Source organism: Paralichthys olivaceus, chromosome 18, assembly GCF_024713975.1.
Source record: "Paralichthys olivaceus isolate ysfri-2021 chromosome 18, ASM2471397v2, whole genome shotgun sequence".
NCBI lineage: Eukaryota > Metazoa > Chordata > Actinopteri > Pleuronectiformes > Paralichthyidae > Paralichthys > Paralichthys olivaceus.
Window position 1 is genome coordinate 6,711,738 of NC_091110.1, and position 21,168 is coordinate 6,732,905.

At 40.1% G+C, this 21,168-nt stretch overlaps 1 protein-coding gene across 9 annotated transcripts in view; it reads right to left on the reverse strand.

Moving 5' to 3' along the window:
• Window positions 1-21,168, reverse strand: part of dab2ipb (DAB2 interacting protein b) — a 161,928-nt gene that overhangs the window by 89,216 nt on the left and 51,544 nt on the right. The window contains exon 1 of one of the 9 annotated variants that reach the window (XM_020082197.2): window positions 5,782-6,468. The exons of 7 other annotated variants lie outside the window; for them this stretch is intronic. In XM_020082197.2, coding sequence (XP_019937756.2) covers window positions 5,782-5,905 — 124 coding nt within the window. In that variant the 5' untranslated portion in view covers window positions 5,906-6,468. Of the gene's footprint in view, window positions 1-5,781; window positions 6,469-21,168 lie in introns of those variants that run through there. One more of the 9 variants, XM_020082196.2, reaches the window with a different exon arrangement.

A 21,168-nucleotide genomic window follows, 5' to 3' on the forward strand; every position in this document is an offset into this window, starting at 1 on the left:
TTGGAATGAATGACCGAGGTGTGCACTGTTCTGAGAGCCTCTCTAGTTTCATAACGTCAGACTCCTGCATGTGAAAACAGTAATCCCTATTTGCACATTGTGTCAGCTGTATACGTTGACAGATTGCATATAAAGGGTGAGCTCCTATAGTTCTGCAGCTACTTCCCCAAAACTGCTCCTCGGCTCTGGGTCATAATCTGAGTGGATATCCATGGATTAAGGGGCCTTAGCCTGCACCTGTCCTACTGTTATTGGACTTTTCTTCTGTTGCTCACAGGCACTTTCTTATCAGGCCCATCTCTGCCGTGCACCAGGCTGAGGGAAAAGAGGGTATACAAGGACATAAGCTCCAGAAATTAGACTATGATCACAATGCAATCGCAGGTTTAACAATTAGGCAATGCGGAGAACTCACTTCAGGTTGATTGCTTTATTTACTGTCTCTTCCCTCTGTCTCATGTCTGTGCTTCCTATTATATGATCTCAAAGGCAAACTGATTCATTTTCACTTCACATCCTGTTATACAGAGCTGCCAAAAAAGCAGGGAAATACTTTCTTCCTGCTGTTTCATTTCACATGCCCCCCTGCCTTTTGGCCTGCCTGTATGTTCTAAAAATTGATTTGTAAAAGCTGAACATTTGGGGGAAATGATGAAAGAATTCGACTGCCTGCGCTGACAAGACTAAAACAAGATCTTCATTTCTGGGAGCTGCAGTCACAAACTCCAAAAGGCTGATCTGATTTAGAGAAACCAGGTAAAGAGATTCCATTGGTGATGAAGTTACAATGTAAACTTGACACCACTCCGCTCTAAATCTCTATTTCATCTCTCCATCACATTAATACTTGATGCACAAATAATTAATACAGAAGTGCTTTCAGCCCCTTCAAGAGTAACTGTGACCGATGCATAGGAAACTGAGTCACATGTTTGTCCATGTTCTTCTGCCCGTTTCCCAGCTCTCGGCCTGGATTCTGTCCTCACTTCCCATCAGCACACACAGACAGACACACACACACACACACACACACACACACATGCTCACGACATAGTAACAGAAGAAAATCTGGCTACATCATTAACTGAACAAGAAAATATGAAGCATGAAAGTTCCACAGAACAATAATGTTTCTCGGTAACGACAGATAGAGGATATTTTTACGTGCAATAACTGTCGGTGGCAATCCATATATTGATTTGTTATTGAGTAGTTCAAACATGTTCTTGCAAGCTGCTGGCAGTATGTCCTTTGCTGTTACTGTTAATTTTATATTTAATGGTTTCCCTTGGATGCTCCTTTGCTACTGTTCCTGGAGCATTGTACATTTATTTAACTGTTTATTTAAGAGTAAGAAAAGAGAGTTTTTTGTTGCAATTACTTTAATTAAACTTATTTTAGAAGTGTAATTATATTGGTCTTGTTATATTTAAAGTAGGCCTTATGCAATCATACTGTTGAACTTCTGTTTTGTTCTATAATTACCTTCCTCTAGTTCTAATCAACTTCCTCTCTAAAGGTTTCGTCCACTTTCTCCTTCCTTTTCCTTCATCATATTTCTTCTTTTGTTTTGCATAGTTCTTCCTTGTTTTAAAAAGACTGTTGTCTGTTGTTAATGTGGACCCATAAAGCCCTTTTACAATGTTGTATGTGATAATGAACAAAAGCAAAGGCTTGACCTGACTTGTTTTACCAACTGTGGCTGTAGCCTCATCTGCCAACACTTCATTCCATTCAATGTAATAATACCGTAAGAAGTGAAGCCAAAAAATTAAAAGGGAACGGTTAAAGAAATTTACTTTGTACAAGAAACTGATGCAAAGCTCAAAGCCACTCTCTTGTTTTCATCCCTACAAAATCATCTGCGGGCAGTTAGCTTAGCTTAGCATACAGACTGGAGCTGCACATAACCCTGTATAAGACAAAAACAAACCACGTCAGACTTCATCTTCTTCATGAAGACAGTACAAAATCAATTTCTCAAAATGTCACCCTGTTGTTTTGAGGTTTAATTGCAAGAAGAACGATATATATTAGGACAAGAAAAGGGATTATGAGAGTTAAAAGTGGTTAAGTGTGGGTTAAGTGGCTGAGATATCTTAGAGGAAAGGAATTTTGTGTAATCTAGAATGACACCAAGTTAAATGCTTGAGTACATTTTTCTCACACACTTGCCAAATGTTGTTTAGATGACGTTTGTCATCTTTTTAACTGAAAATAAATGAGCGAGAATAAACTAAGATCAATGGAAGAGAAAAGAAGACAAGCTAGTTATTTCTGCCAGGGAATAACCAGTGGATTAGGGTGACATACCTGGAGGACAGATAAACACAACATTTGCATAAACCCTCTGATATCATGCAAAAAAGATGAGATGATGGAAAGCATGATGACAGCGTAAGTCATTTGCCCAACATGAGGCAGGAAATATAAGACCGAAACTTAACTTTGATAAAAGCACGCCCCTTTTCAGAGACCTAATTCTCATCAAAATGTGTTTCTCCAAGGAGACAGAAGTGTGTACAAGAGTTAAGACAACTTTCCCATGTAGGGACTTTTACAATGTTAACCTGTTGTGTAACATGAGATGGATGAATGCATTTCTGAAAAAGTCACAGAACAATGAAGTAACAAGTCAGATCAAACAAATCCCCCTCGTCTCTTTGCCATCCCACTTTGAGATAAACGGTCATTTTGGATGTAAACCTCACCGAACCTGAAGGAAGGGGGAAACTGAACCAGCTGAAATGATACAAGATTTTCCAGGCACTGATAACGATGAATTGACGTGTAGCACACATGCAGAGAAAACAATAACACATGAGCTCACGCAACTGACACCTGATCTGTCCCAGTGACAGTTTATACGTCAAGAGGGGCTCCAGTAACTTCCTCCTGATAAACTCACAGATCTGTGCTGGGCTGAGCTGAGAACAAAAGTAACCTTTCACCCACACAGAACTTTACGTTTTTTTGTTTATCCTAACAAACCTAATTTATGGAGAAAACATAAAGGGATGGAAAACACTTATTAAATCTTTTACCAGCGTGTGTAAAGTTTTATATCCCAATATTGATGTATACAGTGAGAAATCGGAGACACTGAATGTGAAGGTTTGTTTTTGTCCAAACCAGTGAATTTAAAATCTGACAACCAAAATAATACATATTGTCCAGGTTACTGCTACTGTTTTAGCCATTTCGAGGTGGCAGGAACAAGCTATGAAATCTAAACTAACATATTTTTAGCTTCGACTACAACCTTGTTTGGCCCCAAAGGGCGATTTGTTCTGCAGCAAGACAAAACAAAGGAATATAGATGGAAAAAATATAGTAGAAATTTCTAATGTGCAGTACTTTAAAAGAGGAAGAGTGGGCAGGGTTAACTGAATGTTGCAGCCTCCAGTAAAACAACAGTGGTATGTGTTGATCTCTAATATAAATACAACAACATAAATATGTGGAAAGTATACAACAGCCTTGAAAATCATATCATAGACAACAAAAGATTTAACTGGTTCAGTACAACAGCATTATGAAACCTGTATGAAGATGGGAAACATGACTGCACTCCCCCATTTACACATCAAGCAGACCTATCGAGCAAAATCAGGAATCATTTTAGAGTCAGGTCACCACCAGTCACTCCAACTTATGCGTTCGCTTTGCTAGACTTTAGTTTTTAGAGCTTTTACTTGACTGATGACAAAAGTGAGACACGATTAAGGTAAAGGCCACAAAACCAAAACAGTAAACTGAAAGACGAACTGCAAATTCATGAGCTCTATTGGTAATATACTGATTGGAGCTCCTTTAAAGGTTCAGTGTGTAAGATTTAGGTGAAAGGCATCTTATGGCAGATGCTGAATATAAAATAATCCTAGTGATGTTTTAACTAGTGTGTTTATCTAAACTGTACAAATTGTTGTTTTCTTTACCATAGAATGGGCCCTTTATATTTAAATACTTCATATTTATACAGGGAGCTGGTCCTCTCTATGGAGGCCACCATGTTTTTTACAGTAGCCCAGACTGGACAAACTAAACATCTTTTAAGGTTTTATGTTTGGAAGGAGAGGGTGAGGTGAGGGGTATTCAGCTGCAACATGCAACTTCACCTCAAGATGTCACTAAATTCTACACACTGAAGCTTTAAGTTCTAGTCAAACTACAATTGATCATTTGACCTTTGCAAATGTCAGAATTGGTGGTGAATATGTGAATTAGTAGTCTAATGCAACATAGTTTCATCTGCAGCGGGAGCTGGTTAGAAAATGTCTTTAATCTCAACGTATATATATAATATGTGTCATCTTATCCGAGTCTAAAAACAGCTTCTCCAACATTCTGTGCAACTTCAATAATCATCTACTGACTAAATCTTAATAATTCCTCTGGAAGCATGTGATTTCGACAAACAACCATCTAATGAAATCTGCCAATGGAGGCACATTCTGATCTCTAGAATACACTGATAAACACGACACACAGTTGCCAGTTTCGGGTCATGCAGAGTACGACATTAACCGTTTAATTTCTGCCGCTGCAAAATAAATCTGGGACGCTCTGGAGAGTCGCTGGATGTGTCTATGATCTTGTCTGTGCATCGTTGTGTTATTGTGTGATGTCCCAAAAGTTTTTTTTTTTTTTTGTCAGGGGAGTGTGCACTTATAGCTGCAAAGATCAAGGCAGTGTGTGTTTGTGTGTGAGTGTGTGTGTGTAGTCTTTTGAGGACTGAATGATACAGAGCAGAGACTTCAAAGCGCCTCTTTCATCAGCGAGAGAAGCAAAGTGAAGCCACACAAGCCAGGCAGCTTCCCACAGTCAAACACTTAGACTGGTTTTGGCTGTCTCTAACCATCTACATTTACTCACACTGCAAGTTACTTTAAAAAAAAAGAAACAAGCAAGGTTCAGTGAGAAAAATTGAGAGTGATGTTTTCCCTGCCTTAAAAAAAAACTAAAACATGCTTGCATCACATCTACAGTCAAGAGAGCAACAGATGTGCAACACACTCCTACTTGATATCTCACTGGGCATTTTAAATAGATAACTTGGGAGAAAGAAAAAAAAATGACAATTTTAAAGCTACTTCTTTTCTCTCAATTCAAGTAAGTTGAGCTCAAGCCTTTGGGGCAGACTTATCACTCTAACCTTGCAGTTCAAACAGCGCCTGCAGCGGTTAAGTACGGCAGCTGGCTACCGAGAGGCAGAGCAGCAGCAAAGTGAAGAAACAGGGAGCTTGAGGACATGGAGAACACAAGTAGTTATGCAGCACAGAAAATGCTGAGAAGAATAAAAACACAATTGCATGGCAAGGCAACTGAGCAGGGTGGAACTCTGCAGGTTAACACGGAGCTGTGAGAAGTCTAGTGTCGGTGGTGTGATTTTAAGAGTAGTGTCACCATGTGAATAGTGACGCCAAGCTGTCATCTCACTCCACTGTGCACACTAGTCAAAACACATCAACAACAGTGAAGCGTTGCCATGGGTTCGGAAGATAATGTTACTTTAATGGTGGGTTTCAAAATGAGGAGGAAAAAGTTTGATAAAAAGGAGAAATGCCTGTTCACAAAGTTTTTAATATCAAAACAGAAGCAGATGAGAAACACAAAGACAGTGTCAAAGTGATAATTGGACTTTAAGTGAGCTAAACTATCTGTTTCTTTTACAGCATTGTGTAGGAACTATATGACTTGACTGTACACATGTCTCGGGGAGTAAACAAGGCTGAAAACTGCTGCGTGCTAGACTTTTTTAGTAGTAGAAGTATTTATTACCCCTCCTGGCAGATGGCCTGGTGCGGCTGCGGGACCGGCTTCGCTGACGCTGCAGTCGGGACTTGCCCAGGAATCTGTAGTAGTACGAGGGTCTCCCAGACCCCTTCCTTGTGACCCCAGCCATGGTGCTTAAGAGTTCCCCAACTCTGACGACCAACAACAAGAAGATCTCTCAGCGGCGGCACTGAAAACAAGTCCTCTCGAGTCTGGTATCAGTGCAGATAAAAGCCCCTGGCAAAGTTCTCATGGAGTGCAACCCCTGTTTATCAGCAACTTGACAAGACACTCACATCTACTTCAGTTTAAGTCCAAATGGATTGTGTCAGGATCAAATCCACTCCACTCTGAAACCATTTCCCACTGAGGAGGGGAAAGAGCAGATTAAACCATCTAACTTCTCCTTCTGTTCAATACTGTGTCCTCTTCTATAAGCTCAGGCTATTTTTTTTTTTGCTCCACCTTTGAACACTCCCCCTCAAAAGTTTCCCACAGCGAGATCCCAGAGGCATGATGTCCGGAATACACTGTGAGCGTGTATCCTGAATGACAGGAAAGCTGTTCCTGTTCCCAGTGCCAGAGTGCACTGAAGGAATGTTACATACAGCTACTTTGCATTCATAAAGCAGTAAATGAAACTCATATAATTTAAGTATTTTGTATCCAAATCCATGTATCTCCAACTCCTGTGCCTGAGTGTGAGAGTGTGAAACAGAAAGACAGAGTGTGTGTTATGTAGAACAGGACAAAAAGTTTAAGGCTGGATAGAAAACATGCACAGATAAGAGCTTCAGTGGAATGGAGTCAAGAAAGAAATCAGGGTGTTTCCACACACCCCCATCAAAGCTTTTCTGTTACAGCCTCACACATCAAACAGCATCTGGCACAGTAAACAAGTTAGTCCTAGAAAAATGTCACCAACAACCCTCCTTTCACCGAAAAGATTCCCAATCCAGTCGCGTTCTCAATCATGTTCCGGGTTTTACTACTTAACCGCTTCAATTTGCCTCCCTGGGGCAGGGAAGGAAGGCATGGAAGGGAGTGACAGCCTATCAGAAACAGATGTAAATGGGCTGTTGAGAGCGGAAAGGAGCCAATCAGAGCGGGCGTGAAAGGAGTGAAGGGTCAGCCAGATGGACCATAGTCCACAGCGAGGCACAATGAAGCGCATGCACAATGTGGGCGCACTAAGGTTAAGCAATGTCAGCTGATTCCCACTGCGATTTCAATCGTGATGTATGAATGTGCCTGAAGAAAAGGGATTATTTCAAAAGTAATCATTGTTGAGAATAGTTTAAATATTGAGAGAACATGTATTATAGTATTGTAAAAATAGTTACTGTTTTCTCATGTTTTATGATAAAAAGACATTTTATTGTTTAAACCTGTGGCTGCGTTTACAGCATTTTATATACCGACAAACCGACATTCGACAAAGTCCAGGCCCTCAGAGGGAAATGGAAAAGGTGGTCCATAAGAGATAAGGTTTATTTAAAGATCTCCAGTGAGCTGAGCAAACTTGATATTAGCCATACTGCGAAACAATGCCGGGAGAAAGTCAACAAATTGAAGCACAAGAATATAAAAGCAACAGAAGCTGTTTCCTACCTTCACCCAATGAGTGAGAAGAAAGAGTCAGTATTTATGAATTAATGCTGAGCAAATAATAAGAAATAGTGATTTAAACATCTATAGTGTTTCTAATGGCAGACAAGCAATTCCTTCTGACTTCAATCTATATGATGGTTTTTGTTTTCCTATCTAAAGTGTCCTTGTCCTAAAAGGGAACCTTCGGAAGGACAACCATATTGATCAACAAATGTGATACCATGTGAGACTGTGTTTTATTTTCTCTTTTAAGATAAACTGCTTTTGGGCAGCACTGAAGCATCTTCACAGCGTGAGTAAATAAGACATCAAGTGATGGCAGACCAGTAAAGTGCTATATAAATGTGGTCCCTTTACCATGAACTGAGTTTCCATTGGTGGTCATAAAGTTTTATTTGGAAAACAGAAGAAGAACTAGTGTAGTGATGGTCACAAAAGAGAAATAAAACTGCACTGCAGGCAGACTCAATTTTTTATCTGCAGAAGAGAAAATCCAAAGCAGGCACAGCAGAACTAACCAAACCGTGATTGACAAGTGATTACTGGACAGAATAGAAAGACATGAACACAATAATTTCACCACAGAAGTGACAACAAATAAACCAATGAAAAATATAAATCCCCCAAGTTGCATTTATTTTCTGCAGGTTTCAAAAAGATACATTTAGGACTTTTTAAAGACCGCAATGAATTAAATTTAGTCAAGAAAAACAGATATGACTTACACTTAGCCATAACTTAAGATAAGTAGCCTATAACCCTTTAAAAACACCAAATTATCTCTCGAACGACAGGCGGAAACAGTAGTTATCCATTGTCTTTTTAGTTTTATTCACATGAGCTAATCTGTATTGTTATTCTCTCAAATAAAACTCAAGAAACAATAAAACATATCTAAGTGCGATGCAAGTAGCTTTAAATAAATAGTAAATAGTAAATACATTTTAACATATTTAACACTTTTTAAGGCTTTAGATTCAGATTATTAAATTGTAGACTGTTTTCAGACAAGTGTAAATCCTGTCTATTGATTGTACCTATAATCGAAGTCTCCCTGTCCTGCTTTCTCATACTCTCCCTCTGCATTACATTTCTTTCTCCGCCGTAGTTGCTCAGTTGTTCACCCTGATGCAACTTGTTGCTCCTGAGAGCAGTGAGGGCCATAACACTACGCACTGTGTGGAGTCGTGTCATTACCTCAGCCCATAAACTCGCAACGAAAGAATGCAGCAGTGTGTGTACATGTCTGTAAATCTCTAACATAGGCTCGACTGTTCTCATGGCTCCACGGAGAATATTCAGGACGACCATTAGTAGGTATATATCACTGTGGGGTAAGTCAGAGACGCGTGCCGGGCAGCAGAGGGAATGTAAAGGCCCTCAGGTTTCACACTGCTACCGCTGAGTTCATGAAACACCCTGGAGACACGTTCTCGAGGAAAAAACAGAGATATACACAAAGTGAGTCTAGGTTTTAAGACCAAGCTTGTAATGTCACATAAATAAACACAAATTTAAGTTACAACTGAACTCATTTGGCTGTAACAGTGAGTTATTCACGCACACAAAGGAGACGCGTGTGGAGGCCACACAACCTTTTTAATTGCAAAGCAGAGTGATTTGTCTTTCCTGCATAATGGCCACAGTGGGACTAGTTACCTACAATGAGTTGCAGGCTCTATAGACAGGCAGACCAGAGAATCAGAGTCGTGCAGAGTTCGTGTGCTGCTGCCGACCTCCCACCGCTCCACGACAAAGACGTCAGTGAGCGGTGGAGAGGCTGATAAAAGGTCAACAAAATGAGGTAAAGTTAACCAAGAAATGCTTTAAGTCAGTGGATTAATGTGAATATCAGCCGTTACCTCTAATGCTGCTTTCCGACATGCACTGAACTTTGAAGTTCCTCCGCATTTTCTCCGGAGGAGGTGCATGTGTGAACTCATATGTCCAAGAACGACGCTCCGCAGTTTCTCGACCTTATTAGCCTGACCTCCTAGTATAATGTCTGCAGAAATCCCATAGAAACGATGTTAGAACACAGCAGTGGATCCCCCACTGGATTCACAGCCAATTGTTTGGATTTTACCCGCAGGTCAAGTCTGAAAATGGCTCAAGACTGTGGGAGTAGAGAACCCACAGGATCCCATGTGTAAGATTTAGATTTTAACAAGATCTATTGGCAGGGGTTGAATATAAAATAATCCTAGTGATGTTTTCACAAGTGTGTTTCATCTAAATTGTACAAATTGTTGTTTTCTTTATCCTAGAATGGCCCCTTTACATTTAGATACATTATATTTACATCGGGAGAGGCTCATCTCCACGGAGGCCAGTCGTCCAAATTTACAAACTAAGTTTCTAAACTTGAGTTTTTATGTCAACTGAAGGCTACCACAGGTTCTCTTTCATGTTTGGAAGGGGAGGGTGGGGTGAGGAGTATTCAGCTGCAACATGAAGCTTTGCCACTAGATGTAACTCAATTCTACACACTGAACCTTTAAGAGGAAGCCAAAGAGGAGCAGATGAGAAACTATTGAGAGGTGTAATGTTTGTCTTCCCTTAGTGTTACGTCCCCCTCTTGTGTCTGTGTGGTGTATGTGTGTTCTGTTCTGTTCCTCTGTTTTCTCCCCAGGTGATCAGTCAATCGAGCCCACCTGTGTCCAATCGTCCCACTGCCCCTATCTGCCAATCAGAGGACGCCACCGCCACCCATATATATGCTGTGTTTATGTGTGAAGCCGTTTTGGGAGAGAGAGATAGAGAGGGAGGGAGAGGTTCTGTTGTTGGTTGGCTTGTTGGTTATCTGATGTTTCTGTGGTGTTTGCTAGATGGTGGTGTGTTTGAGTACAGAGTTGTGTTGTTTCTGTGTTCCTTGTTTGGTGGTCTGTACTCGGTGCAGTGTTTTTGTTCAGTTTTGCCCCACGCACAGGGGAAAGGTGAACAGCTAAGACACCCATGGGTTTACGTTTCCACCAAGTAGCCTTACACCTGTTACAGTTTACTAGGTAAAGAGTAGGTGCCACACCATGTATTTATTATGTGTAGAGTAGCTTAGGATTCTGTTTCTGTGATAGCATAGAGTGTTGCTGCATTAGTTTAGGACTGCATGTTTTGGTTTATGATTTCTTTGCTTGGGCACCGCTCATAGTTTCCTTGTTCCCTGTGGCGTTATTTTTTTGTGTCATAAATTATTGTTCCTTTTACCCGAACATTGGTTTGTTCACTTGTGTTGCCACACCCTGATCTGCACAGTGTTAGGCCCTTTGAAAATCCCTAGACACTATACCATCAAAAGGGACATAACACTTAGAAACCTAAGCTCATTGGTATTTTGGTATTTGCCACATCAGTGAGTGCTGCTAGCAGATACAGAACACGTATTCTATATTTCTCTTAATGGTCATGTTGAAAGTTTGTTAACACTTGTCTTCATCCTATTTTTTATAACCCTTGTCAAATCACTGAATCAAGTCCTCTGAAAAGAAAAAGCTACTGTAGCCTGCTCTTGCTAGCTTTTCCAGGATTACCAACCTAAGCTTTAAACTGCTTTCAGACACTGGCAGAACTCTAGTTTTCCTGCCAGACCCCAAGTAAAATGTCAAGAAAATGTCTGGCTTGCGCAAAAAAAATAAAAAGAATAACATTTCGTTGAGAAAAAGAGGAGCTATACACATACAAGACACTGACGAAGATGAGAATTTGGAAAGACTCAAGAGCTTTTGGCAATAAGGTCCAATGCCAGTGTCAATTTGCCATAAACAAAAACACCTGATTTCCACAGAGAAGGGAATGTCATGTCCTGCCAATGCTCAAAGGAGGCATCACTCCTCGCCTGAATGCTCCAGAATTGCTCCTGTTGTTGTGAATGCATCTGACCTGGAGAATCTCCAGCATACGTGAGAGGCACAGTCCGGAAAAATGTCCGGTGTCCGTCTCTGAAAACGACTTTATAGTTCTGAGAAAAGACCAAAGTCAACAGATGCCCTGGACCTCTGTTGTTGTCCAAACTCATACACGACTCCCACTGTTGCTCTGGCTAATATCTCTTTCCTTGCCATAAGCACAGAAGCTGTTTATTTTAAGTCAGACGCATAAACACCACCTGCTGTCATAAATACTCGAACATAAAAAGTGAGTTGAGCCGCTTTTGTAAATAGTCCACTACACAATTTACTACAGCTTAAGTCATGATTGTTAAAAACGACAGAGTTTTACATTATAAATATTCAGTCTTTATTACACGATGATTTATGTTTTGTGATATACCTGAGCAAACCAGTGGACCCTGTCAGACCCTTTTCTCTAATGCAATGCAGTGAAATCTTAATTTCTACTACTACTTTCATTGACTGTAATAGTGATAATATCACTTTGCAGGCTCCTCTACATACTCAACATTATGATACTCAGCGTTTCCATTAGGTATTTAAGTGTCCACTTTCCAGTCAGTCAGCACATTGAAATCATCATCATCAGAGAGCAGAGTGATGAAGGTCTGAAAACAACAGACCTCTGCAGGCGGATAGCTGGATACACACACACACACACACTTGAAAGAAATGTAATCACGATGAACACATTGTAGTGATTGCAGTGATCAGCAGAAGCCATTAAGTAAAGAATCATGGTGGAAGAAACTTGGTGTCTGCAGGTTAACTATACACTGATGTCCTGTTTTAAGTAGGAACCAAACACCCAGGATTCTATGGGGGACCGAAACTGCCAAAATTAAAAAGATATATCAAAAACATAAATAAACAACTTAATGACATATAAATAATATATATAAGTAAATACGAAAATAGATACTTAAATACTTGTGGGGAAAAAAATACATGCAGTTTAGAAATGGAACAGACTATGTATTTTTACATTTATATATTTATTTGTCTATGCATTTATGATTTATTCATTATGGAGTCATTTAATTATTCATCTATTATTTTAGTTTTGGTCCTCGATAGGATTCAACTATAAAAGATGGAAAGAATATGTCTGCCACTTGCTTTAAGAGAGAAAGAAACCTAGAGATGGAAGATGTGAAGAGCCACATAAGATTTTCACACACAGTTTAAGTAATTAATGTCTTACCTGTTGTTGAGACCAATGGAGGGGACGGTCAGGTACACATGGAAGGAAACAAAGAAAATAAGACAGAATGTCACAGAGAAAAATATACTGCGTTACTTTCCAGATGTATTTCAATTGTCATTAGTTTTTAACTAAGGTTAACTTGTAGACCTCAAGCTAGTTTATGCTCAACATTAGATGTTATGGACACTGACGGAGTCTTCTGTCAAAACTCAATGTTCATTGCACCCAGACTTGTGCACATCTTCTGAAAGCGGAGCAGTACAACTGGAAATCATGGAAATTAAAAACACGTGGGAGACATTTCTTCAATGACAGAACTTTTTGAGTAGAGACTTTGCAAGTTGGTGTGAAACTACAGGCGTCTATAAAATGTTACTTTGCCCGGTCACAGGGACAAACAGCTGCCTCTTCTTTAGAGCTACATTATCACAACCTCCTCCACTGTTGCCATGTTTGTTGTTGTCAGATACTCCATCTAATGTGCGCGCCTCTCTTGTGCTTAACAACCATGAAGGACTCATGGAAGTATGTGGGTGGTGACGGTTACAATTGTTTGAAACAGACAACTCTGTTCATATGTGAGACAGCAGAAATCAGCCTTTCACCAGGAATATTAAACACATGCCAACAATTTCAGTTTTAAAAAGCTGGTTTACAAATCTTAGATATTTCTCCTGCTGTTTGTTGAACCATATTTTGGTACTGCAAGAAAAAAACATTTGTCTTGTTGCTCAGGTTTCATACAGGCTCTATCAACATGGATTACACACATAAATGCGAAATGAAAAACAGTGGCTGAAACCACAAGAACCATGTGAGAACAGCACATTGCTGTGAATGAAAATTATACCCAAAACTTGAAGTCACTAAACCTGTTAAAACTCTAAAAAGATTCTTATAAATGCTGACGCATCCAGCTAAGGGGAAAATGTGAGTAATTCTACTTTCAGAGCAAACAAAAACACAAAGAGAGCTGTATCGATCCTGAGCACAGCTCATCCTATCGTCTCGATAGTGGATGGATCAAGTGGCACATACTGATGTTGTGCCTGAAATATACTCCTGCATATTGGAGCAAAACAACCTCAGAGGGAGTCGTTGGGATTAGACTATAGACTCAGAAATAACATGGCAGACGCTGTATGATAAGAAACCGTAGAAATCAGAGTCTGGGCAACTCGTCTTGAACTGACAAAACATATTAGTATGGATTACAAGCGGGGGAGAAGCCTGAAGTAATGGCTGCTGCTCCTTGAATCTCCTTGGGCAGATAATAGTTCTCCCTCTAATAGAAAACTTGACTTTAAGATACAAAATAAAGGCACTTGAGTAAAGGGCAGCAAAATCAGCCATTTCCTTTCTCTCTGTCTCATCTATTCAGGAGATAAAGCGGGTCGTTCATTAACCAGAGGGTCAGCTATTCGATCCCAGTCTCCTAAACTCCACATGCTGAAGCGTCCTTGTGCGAGATTTTGAGCCCCAAACTGCCCCTGGTGGCTGTGCAGGCAGTGTGTGATTGATATGTGACAGAGAAAGTGTACAGACCCTTTATCAGGTATCGATAAAGGTGAATCAGCTGGTGAATGCAGGGGTATACACAGAGAGGGCTACGTCTAACAATCATTTTATTGTCAATTAATCCTGAGAATTTTTTTCAGTTTATTGTTTGTTCTTTACGAATCAGAAACTTGCACACAAAAAAAGCCATTACCATTTTGGTCAAACTCATTAGATTTTTAATTTATAATCAATTAAGACGAAGAAATGCTGAATATCCTGATTAAATGGAAAGGAGCAGGAGCATGAAAAAATACTTTAATTATAATCAATTAATCAAGTAACTATAGAATGTTTCTCTGATTATTAAACTAATTGATTAGTTTCCACTCTACATTTACTGTAGATAATGTAATCTAATCCGTGACCGAGTCATTCGATCATTAGATCATTGTGGACACGCGTCTACGTTTAAAATTTAATGTATCCTGAGGACTGAGCCAAGTAGCAGCTAACATCTGTATCAATACTGACCCCTTCTGGAGAACATGGTGATGCACAACTGGTAGTCAGAGAACTGTTATTTTTCCCTGGAGTTGATAGATGACTTCAACAAACCACACACATAATGTTCACTGTGTGAAATGGATCAACACAGCAACGCAACCACTAATAACTGAATCATGTCACAATCTGAAACAAGCAAAAACACACACACACAAACTCTAAATGTACAACAACTGCACTTGTCTTATCTAAAACAGATTACTTGTTGTGGCTGGATTTTGGTTAAATAGCAACACAGTGATAAAGTTAAAAAACAGAACTGACAGTGACTGGTGTCCCCTTTGATATATTGTGCTGGCTGGTTGCCCACTCTATCACAATGTCTTGCTCTGTCCAATCAGCCTGTAATCTGATCTAATCCACAAGAGAAAAAAGAGAAAGGGCAAAGATAAAGACAGAGAAATCACTGGCCGCTCTCTAATAACAGATAAAAGACGTCTGCTCTTCAGTTCCTCTCAAGGAGCTCAGTAGATTTGATCTGATTAAAGAGAGAGAGACCAAGAACAGAGCCTGTTTAAAATCTCTGTCTAATTAAATGACATCAGTGATCACAGAGATTTACTAAATTAGACACGTGCATGAATTTCTCCAAAATAAAATGGAAGTTTGAAAAAACCAAACCACTGAAACATTTATACAAACATGGACACTTTCTGAACTGTCCAATCCTGAACCTATCTATCTAGAGCTACTGGGGTGCCGCTACAGACACAGATGGGTTTCTGACCCAGTGCTCTGTATCTTTGGCGTAATGAAACCAAAACATACCAAAAGGCAGCACTTTTTCAGGAAAACATTCAAAATGATTTTCAACTTCTGCTCCGGAAACAAAATTAGCACGGACACGTGGACTGTTGGACGCACCGATCACGCTGATCCCTTGCATTATATGATGGGGGACAGAAAACTGCTCCTACTGGCTAATGAAGAGAAGCATAATAAACTTGTCCACATGGTTTACTCTGGGGTCTGACAGAGTGGAACGAATGAGGACATTAAAGAGATGAGATGCCTGTATTCACCAGCTGAGCAGTTAAGAATCAGCTTCATTTGGACATGTAATATGAAACTCGATACATCCATTAGCTATACTGCATTATCCTTTGTAGGTCACGGGTGGGTGTTACACCCTGGACAACCATTTACATTTACATCTACTCACATTCACACCTAATCTACAATTTAGATTCTCCTATCAACCTAAACTCAATCTCAATGTCTTCTTTGAGGATGCCAGAGAAAACCCACACTGAAGCAGGGAGAACGTACAAACTCCACACAGATAAGTGAGAACTGAACAGGTATTCAAACCAAGAACCTTCTTGTTGTGAGGCTCCATATTATATTCTGTGTATCAACTATAGCAGCTCAATGATTATTATGAAACTAAAGGAAAACCCCAAATCACATCCAACCAGGAGTTGAGGTAACACAGTGGAGCGAGGAATCGATGGACTTAGACACAGGACGTCCATGTCAAAATGTGTATGTTCAGTAATTACTGGTGTCCGTATGTGCAGCGCGGGTTACTTTATATCTCCTGCCAGTCATTAAAGTTCACAGACACAAAGGTTTTGGCTGCACTTGTGTGCTCCTGCTGCTATAGTGACAGACTGGAGCCATCTATCTGTGCCGCCTTTTCTTCCTCCTCTTATACAAGCCTCCCTCTTGGCCCCAGAGTAAAGGCCAAATTGCAGAATGCCTCGTCCCGCGCAGAACTCATTATAAAGGACTACAGACAGACGGAGAACAGAGGAGTCTGTGTGACACTGTTGGCCAGAGACAAACAGATACGCAGGATAGAGGATGAGGAGGAGGAGGAAGAAGAGTGAGGAGAGGGGGGTGAACTCCCTTTTTTTTTTTGCCATGATTAAAGGAATGAAGAGCACAAATATGAAGCGAGGGAGGGAGGGAGGAAGAGATGAGAGAGATCTCGCTAATGAAGTGACCACTTGAGACGAGCACAGAGAAGACCTCTGGCAACATTGTTTTCAAATTTAATATTGAATGTGACACAAAGGCACAGACAGTCATATGTGTCCATGCACTGTCATGCGCGAGCAACTACTGTTCACAAATTGGATTTTCATGAGCTGTGAACACATACAGCACTGTCCATGCACACACAAACACAAAGTGACACACGTCCACTGCTTGTCGCTGGAAAAAGGTATGTAAACACAATGGAGTCACACATACAGACAAACACAATGTTCTTATGCTAAAAAACACATGAAGATCTCTGTTTTGTGTCTTTGTTGAACGAACCCATAAGCATTCACAGCTCTGGTGGTAACAGTGGATTTAATAACACCTTGCACCCCTTTTGGAAGGAATAACATCACACAAGCACGTTCAGGAGGAGTTTTTAACCATTGTTCCTCAGAGCTGCTTCACTTCAGCCAGATTTTTAGGATGTCTGCTTTTTTCTGCTCTCTTGAGGTCATTCCACAGCACCTCCATTGAGTTAAGGTCTGAGTTAAGACCCGGCTGCTCCAAAAACCTGCAAGATTATATAAATGTTTTGTTTTGTCCTGCACCAGCTGGTGGACAGCCATCCTGATAGTCACCTGGGAGAATCTTTGATAAGCCCCTCATTCAAACATTGGCTGAAATGGAGTTGACAATTAGAGCTCTTCCAATTAGTTCTATTCTCAATGGGGACCGCTGATCGACTCGGTGGTGGCTAGCCTTCCCCTAAATAATGTGTCGCCATGGCATCTCACCTCATGCCTATTTACATCAGGTGTACACCTTGCAGCCTGTCCGCAACACATACTCAACACTCACAGTCAGCCGACACATGTGTTGTTCCCCACAGACCAATGTCAGAGACCAGCAATAATCGGGCATTGAAGTGAAAGTTTTAAATCATCATTTAAAAAAAGGGAATTTGGAAAAGGACATCTTCCTTTTACCCTGCACTACATGAGATTACCACCTGACACTGAACATGTAAGGAGACATAAATCACTCACATAAATCCAGTGAAGTCTGAAGTGCAGAGGAACCAGATTGTGTTTCAATAACAATTGCATTTTTTAATTTTGTGTGGAGTTGCTCAGAAAATGATTTAATTAAGGGCCGACATTCTTCATTTCTGCAATATTGTTATTAGAGATTCACTTTATAATAAAAAGCAAAAAGATGACAACAGTCTTCAACACAGAACAGTCCTGCAAATGTGTATGGGTTTCAATGTCACTCCACAACTCACTGCCTCAGGCCAGTGATGAACACAGGAGAGGAACAATATTTAAACAGAATAGTTTGAGCAAAACTGCAGCAGTGGGTTTTGTTAAGCAATCTCATTAATATGTCACCGAACTGATACTTTAATACTGCTAGTTTTGCTCACTTATATAACTTTAATGTTATTTCATACCATGCTTATTTGCAGGCTGCCTGTGTGAAGTTAAGCTTATGGCCAGAGGTCTCTCCTGTGGCTGTGTACCTTTTTTCTTATCAGCCTCATCCACTGGGGGCCCCTCTGATCACATAGACCCCAACAGCGGAGCTCAAGCCACAGGGCGAATCCTATGAGCTCGAGGTCTGTCTACTCCATGTCTGTTTACCTTACAGAGTACAGCAACAGCTCTAATTATACAGCACTCAGCACCTATAGACTTAAATTGCTGACCAATGCTTGTAGTTACAAAGTGAGTGCTTATTCTTAAAAGCATGACAGCAACTGAATGGCGTCAATGCAATGAGCAGGAAATGGCTCCTTAGAGTCTCAAAGTCCTTTCTTTCTTTCTTTCTCACAATTAAATTCAATTTAATTTCAGATTAAATTATCCTTCATCTGTAAAATGAACTTCACAAACAGCACTTGGTGAAGTATGAGAGAAAGCGCAAGAGAAAAAGAAAGTTTTTCAGACTGTCTGTCTGTACTAAAATCTAAATATGTTCAATTTGATTCAAACAGAAGAACACCATGATATTTAAACATACAATATGTACCTTCCGCCACCAGGGGTCTCTCAATAGAAACAATAACAAAAGACCTGGTTTAATGGCATTGCAAAGCAGCAGGGGATCATGGGAGTTGTCTTCACCAACATTGCCGATGAAAATCTACAAGACTTGACTCAGGCCAAAATCATGTTAATAGACAAGTTAATGTATTCAAATCTCATTGACGTTATGCGGCAAACGGCAATGAATAATCACGACACGTGACGAGTGACCAAGCCAACCTGCTAACTGGCTAGCAGTGTTTTCCTTCATCATAAATCATTTGCCCTGGAAGGTATAGCAAAGCCACAGGTAAAGCAGATATGACAAATTTAAATAAAATCTTGTTAGCTTGATTAAATTTGGGGATTTCTTGGAAACATTTTGGATCATCTAAGTCAACGGAACATACAACATATGTCTAGTGGTTTTTAGACATATTATTAAGAGTTGTTATATCAATATATCTTTTAGAGCATGAAACCAGCATATGTTGATTATCAAATACTATACGTAGACGATGAAGTACCCGATGAACTTATGGATGTACTGTTTCAGCATGTACACGCACTGAGAGGCAGTGAACAGATACACGAACTGAGCTCATGTGCTGTGCCCATCAAAAAGACAATGTCAGGATCACAGTGTGAATGGCTCACATTCTGTTGTTGACAGTGAAGTGAATGCTTGCACAGCAAAATCTGTTCTAATAAATCCACTGTAGATCAAACAAATAAGCAAAACAAATCAAACAAGTGAGCGACGCGCTCGCAAAAGCACACACAGACCTGCAAAACAGCTCGCACGAGAAAGTACGAGGGACTGCAGGAAAATAAAAACTGCACACAAACTCACATCTGCATCCCCCACCCCTTCCTAATACACATAGATTGAAACTTCATTGATCCCACTGGGAGGGGGGGGGGGAGCACGAGGGCATGCACATGTTTTCACGCATGCAAAACCACACACATAATACTGTGTAAGCTCTCCCACAGGTTTTCGTTGTCCATCTCCTTTCAGTAATCTTGTTCTTATTTAATCTGCATAGCCACTCCCCTTTAAATCCCAGGGTCAAACATCACGCTATGACCAAGCGATGGAGGAGTAAATGGCAGTTTTCGTAAACTTCTCAATATGGAAAGTGACCTAAACTGTTGTGTGTTGTTACAAGACTTATGAGGCACAAAACAGAAGCAAAACAAAAACACACATCTGTTATATTGAGCAGGACCAGTGGTGCGGTTTACACATTGTGTAGTGGAAACTTATTTCCAGGGTGAGCACCATGTTTTTAAGTGTACAAGTTCTATTGATATCTATTCGTGGCTGTTTTTCTGACTGCAAATCATGGTAATGGAAAATGACTCACATACACACACTATTATTAGAGCCTGACCAATATGGATTTGGATCTGGATCTGGTATGTATATATATGTATACATATATATTAAAAACATCATGACAAAATGATCCCTAAGACAAATCAAACCCTTATGGCAACAAAATGGCTTGATATTTGAAAGTTTAACTATACATTTTATTATAAATATTGAACTTAATTTCTTTTACACAAATGTATAAACTTTTCTTATCAGCACATATTGGCAAACACCAAGCCTGTTGGGCTTCCATCATCTGGTTTGGACAAATATTTTGAAATACTATCCTGGTCCAGTCCGGGGGGAGTTCTACTTACTACTTCTATTACTATCTTCTTGATTTCTTTGTACTATGTACATGTAATCAGGAAGACATCAGACTCGAGTTGGGTTCAGACTTGCGGTCCGCGGTCTAACCTTGCATGGTATGTCTGCTTATTTCAGTGAACCAAAATGTGGCAAAAGAAAACATAAATATAACTAAATTTAGATTTAGGCCAATTTAGACTTATATGTGCGATATATAAAATAGAACAGTATATATAGGACTTGCAAAGTCTAAATTCTTTCCAGTGTCTGACAGGCGTCAACAGGCAGGAAATAAAATGAGAGGACAGACAGAGGCAGGGAGCTGGTTTAATAGGTAAAGAAACATGTCATTACAGAAGTGGGACTGCAGGACTTCAATTATCCTACTCTTAGTTCATTCCTCAGTGTTTTATTGCTACTCACTTTAACGCCACCCCTCTCTTTGTAATTGTGAGTGAGAACCAGCATTTCTCAATCTTTTCCTGTAATTGCTCACTTTCTTTTCTTCTGGCTCTACAGTAACAATGCAAATGTGTGACAACGTCTGAGCTGATATGTTGACATGTCACCAGTGCAGTGGAATTCTGGAATACTATGTATCTCATTCAAATAAAGATAATACCTGGTATTGTTTCGCGTTTAATTCATTAATACTTTATGTTCTTTATGTTGGAATTTATGGAATTCACTAACAGCCCACATGAGGGTCACTGCTTCTCATTCAGCCACAGACACGCCATTGTGATATGAACAATAGATGTGATTTGTTAAATGGCCATGTGAAATTTAAGTGGCCCGCAGAGTGAAGCTCAGGACGCCTGACTACAGCTTTGGCTGCGATACAGGCAATACTGAGGATGGCAATTAATGATACTGTAAAAACGTCTCTATCCAGCAGCTGCTGACCTTTGGTTTGTGCAGTTGTGATGACAAGCTGAGCTGTCACCTGCAGGCACAGCCTCATGGCGTATGAGC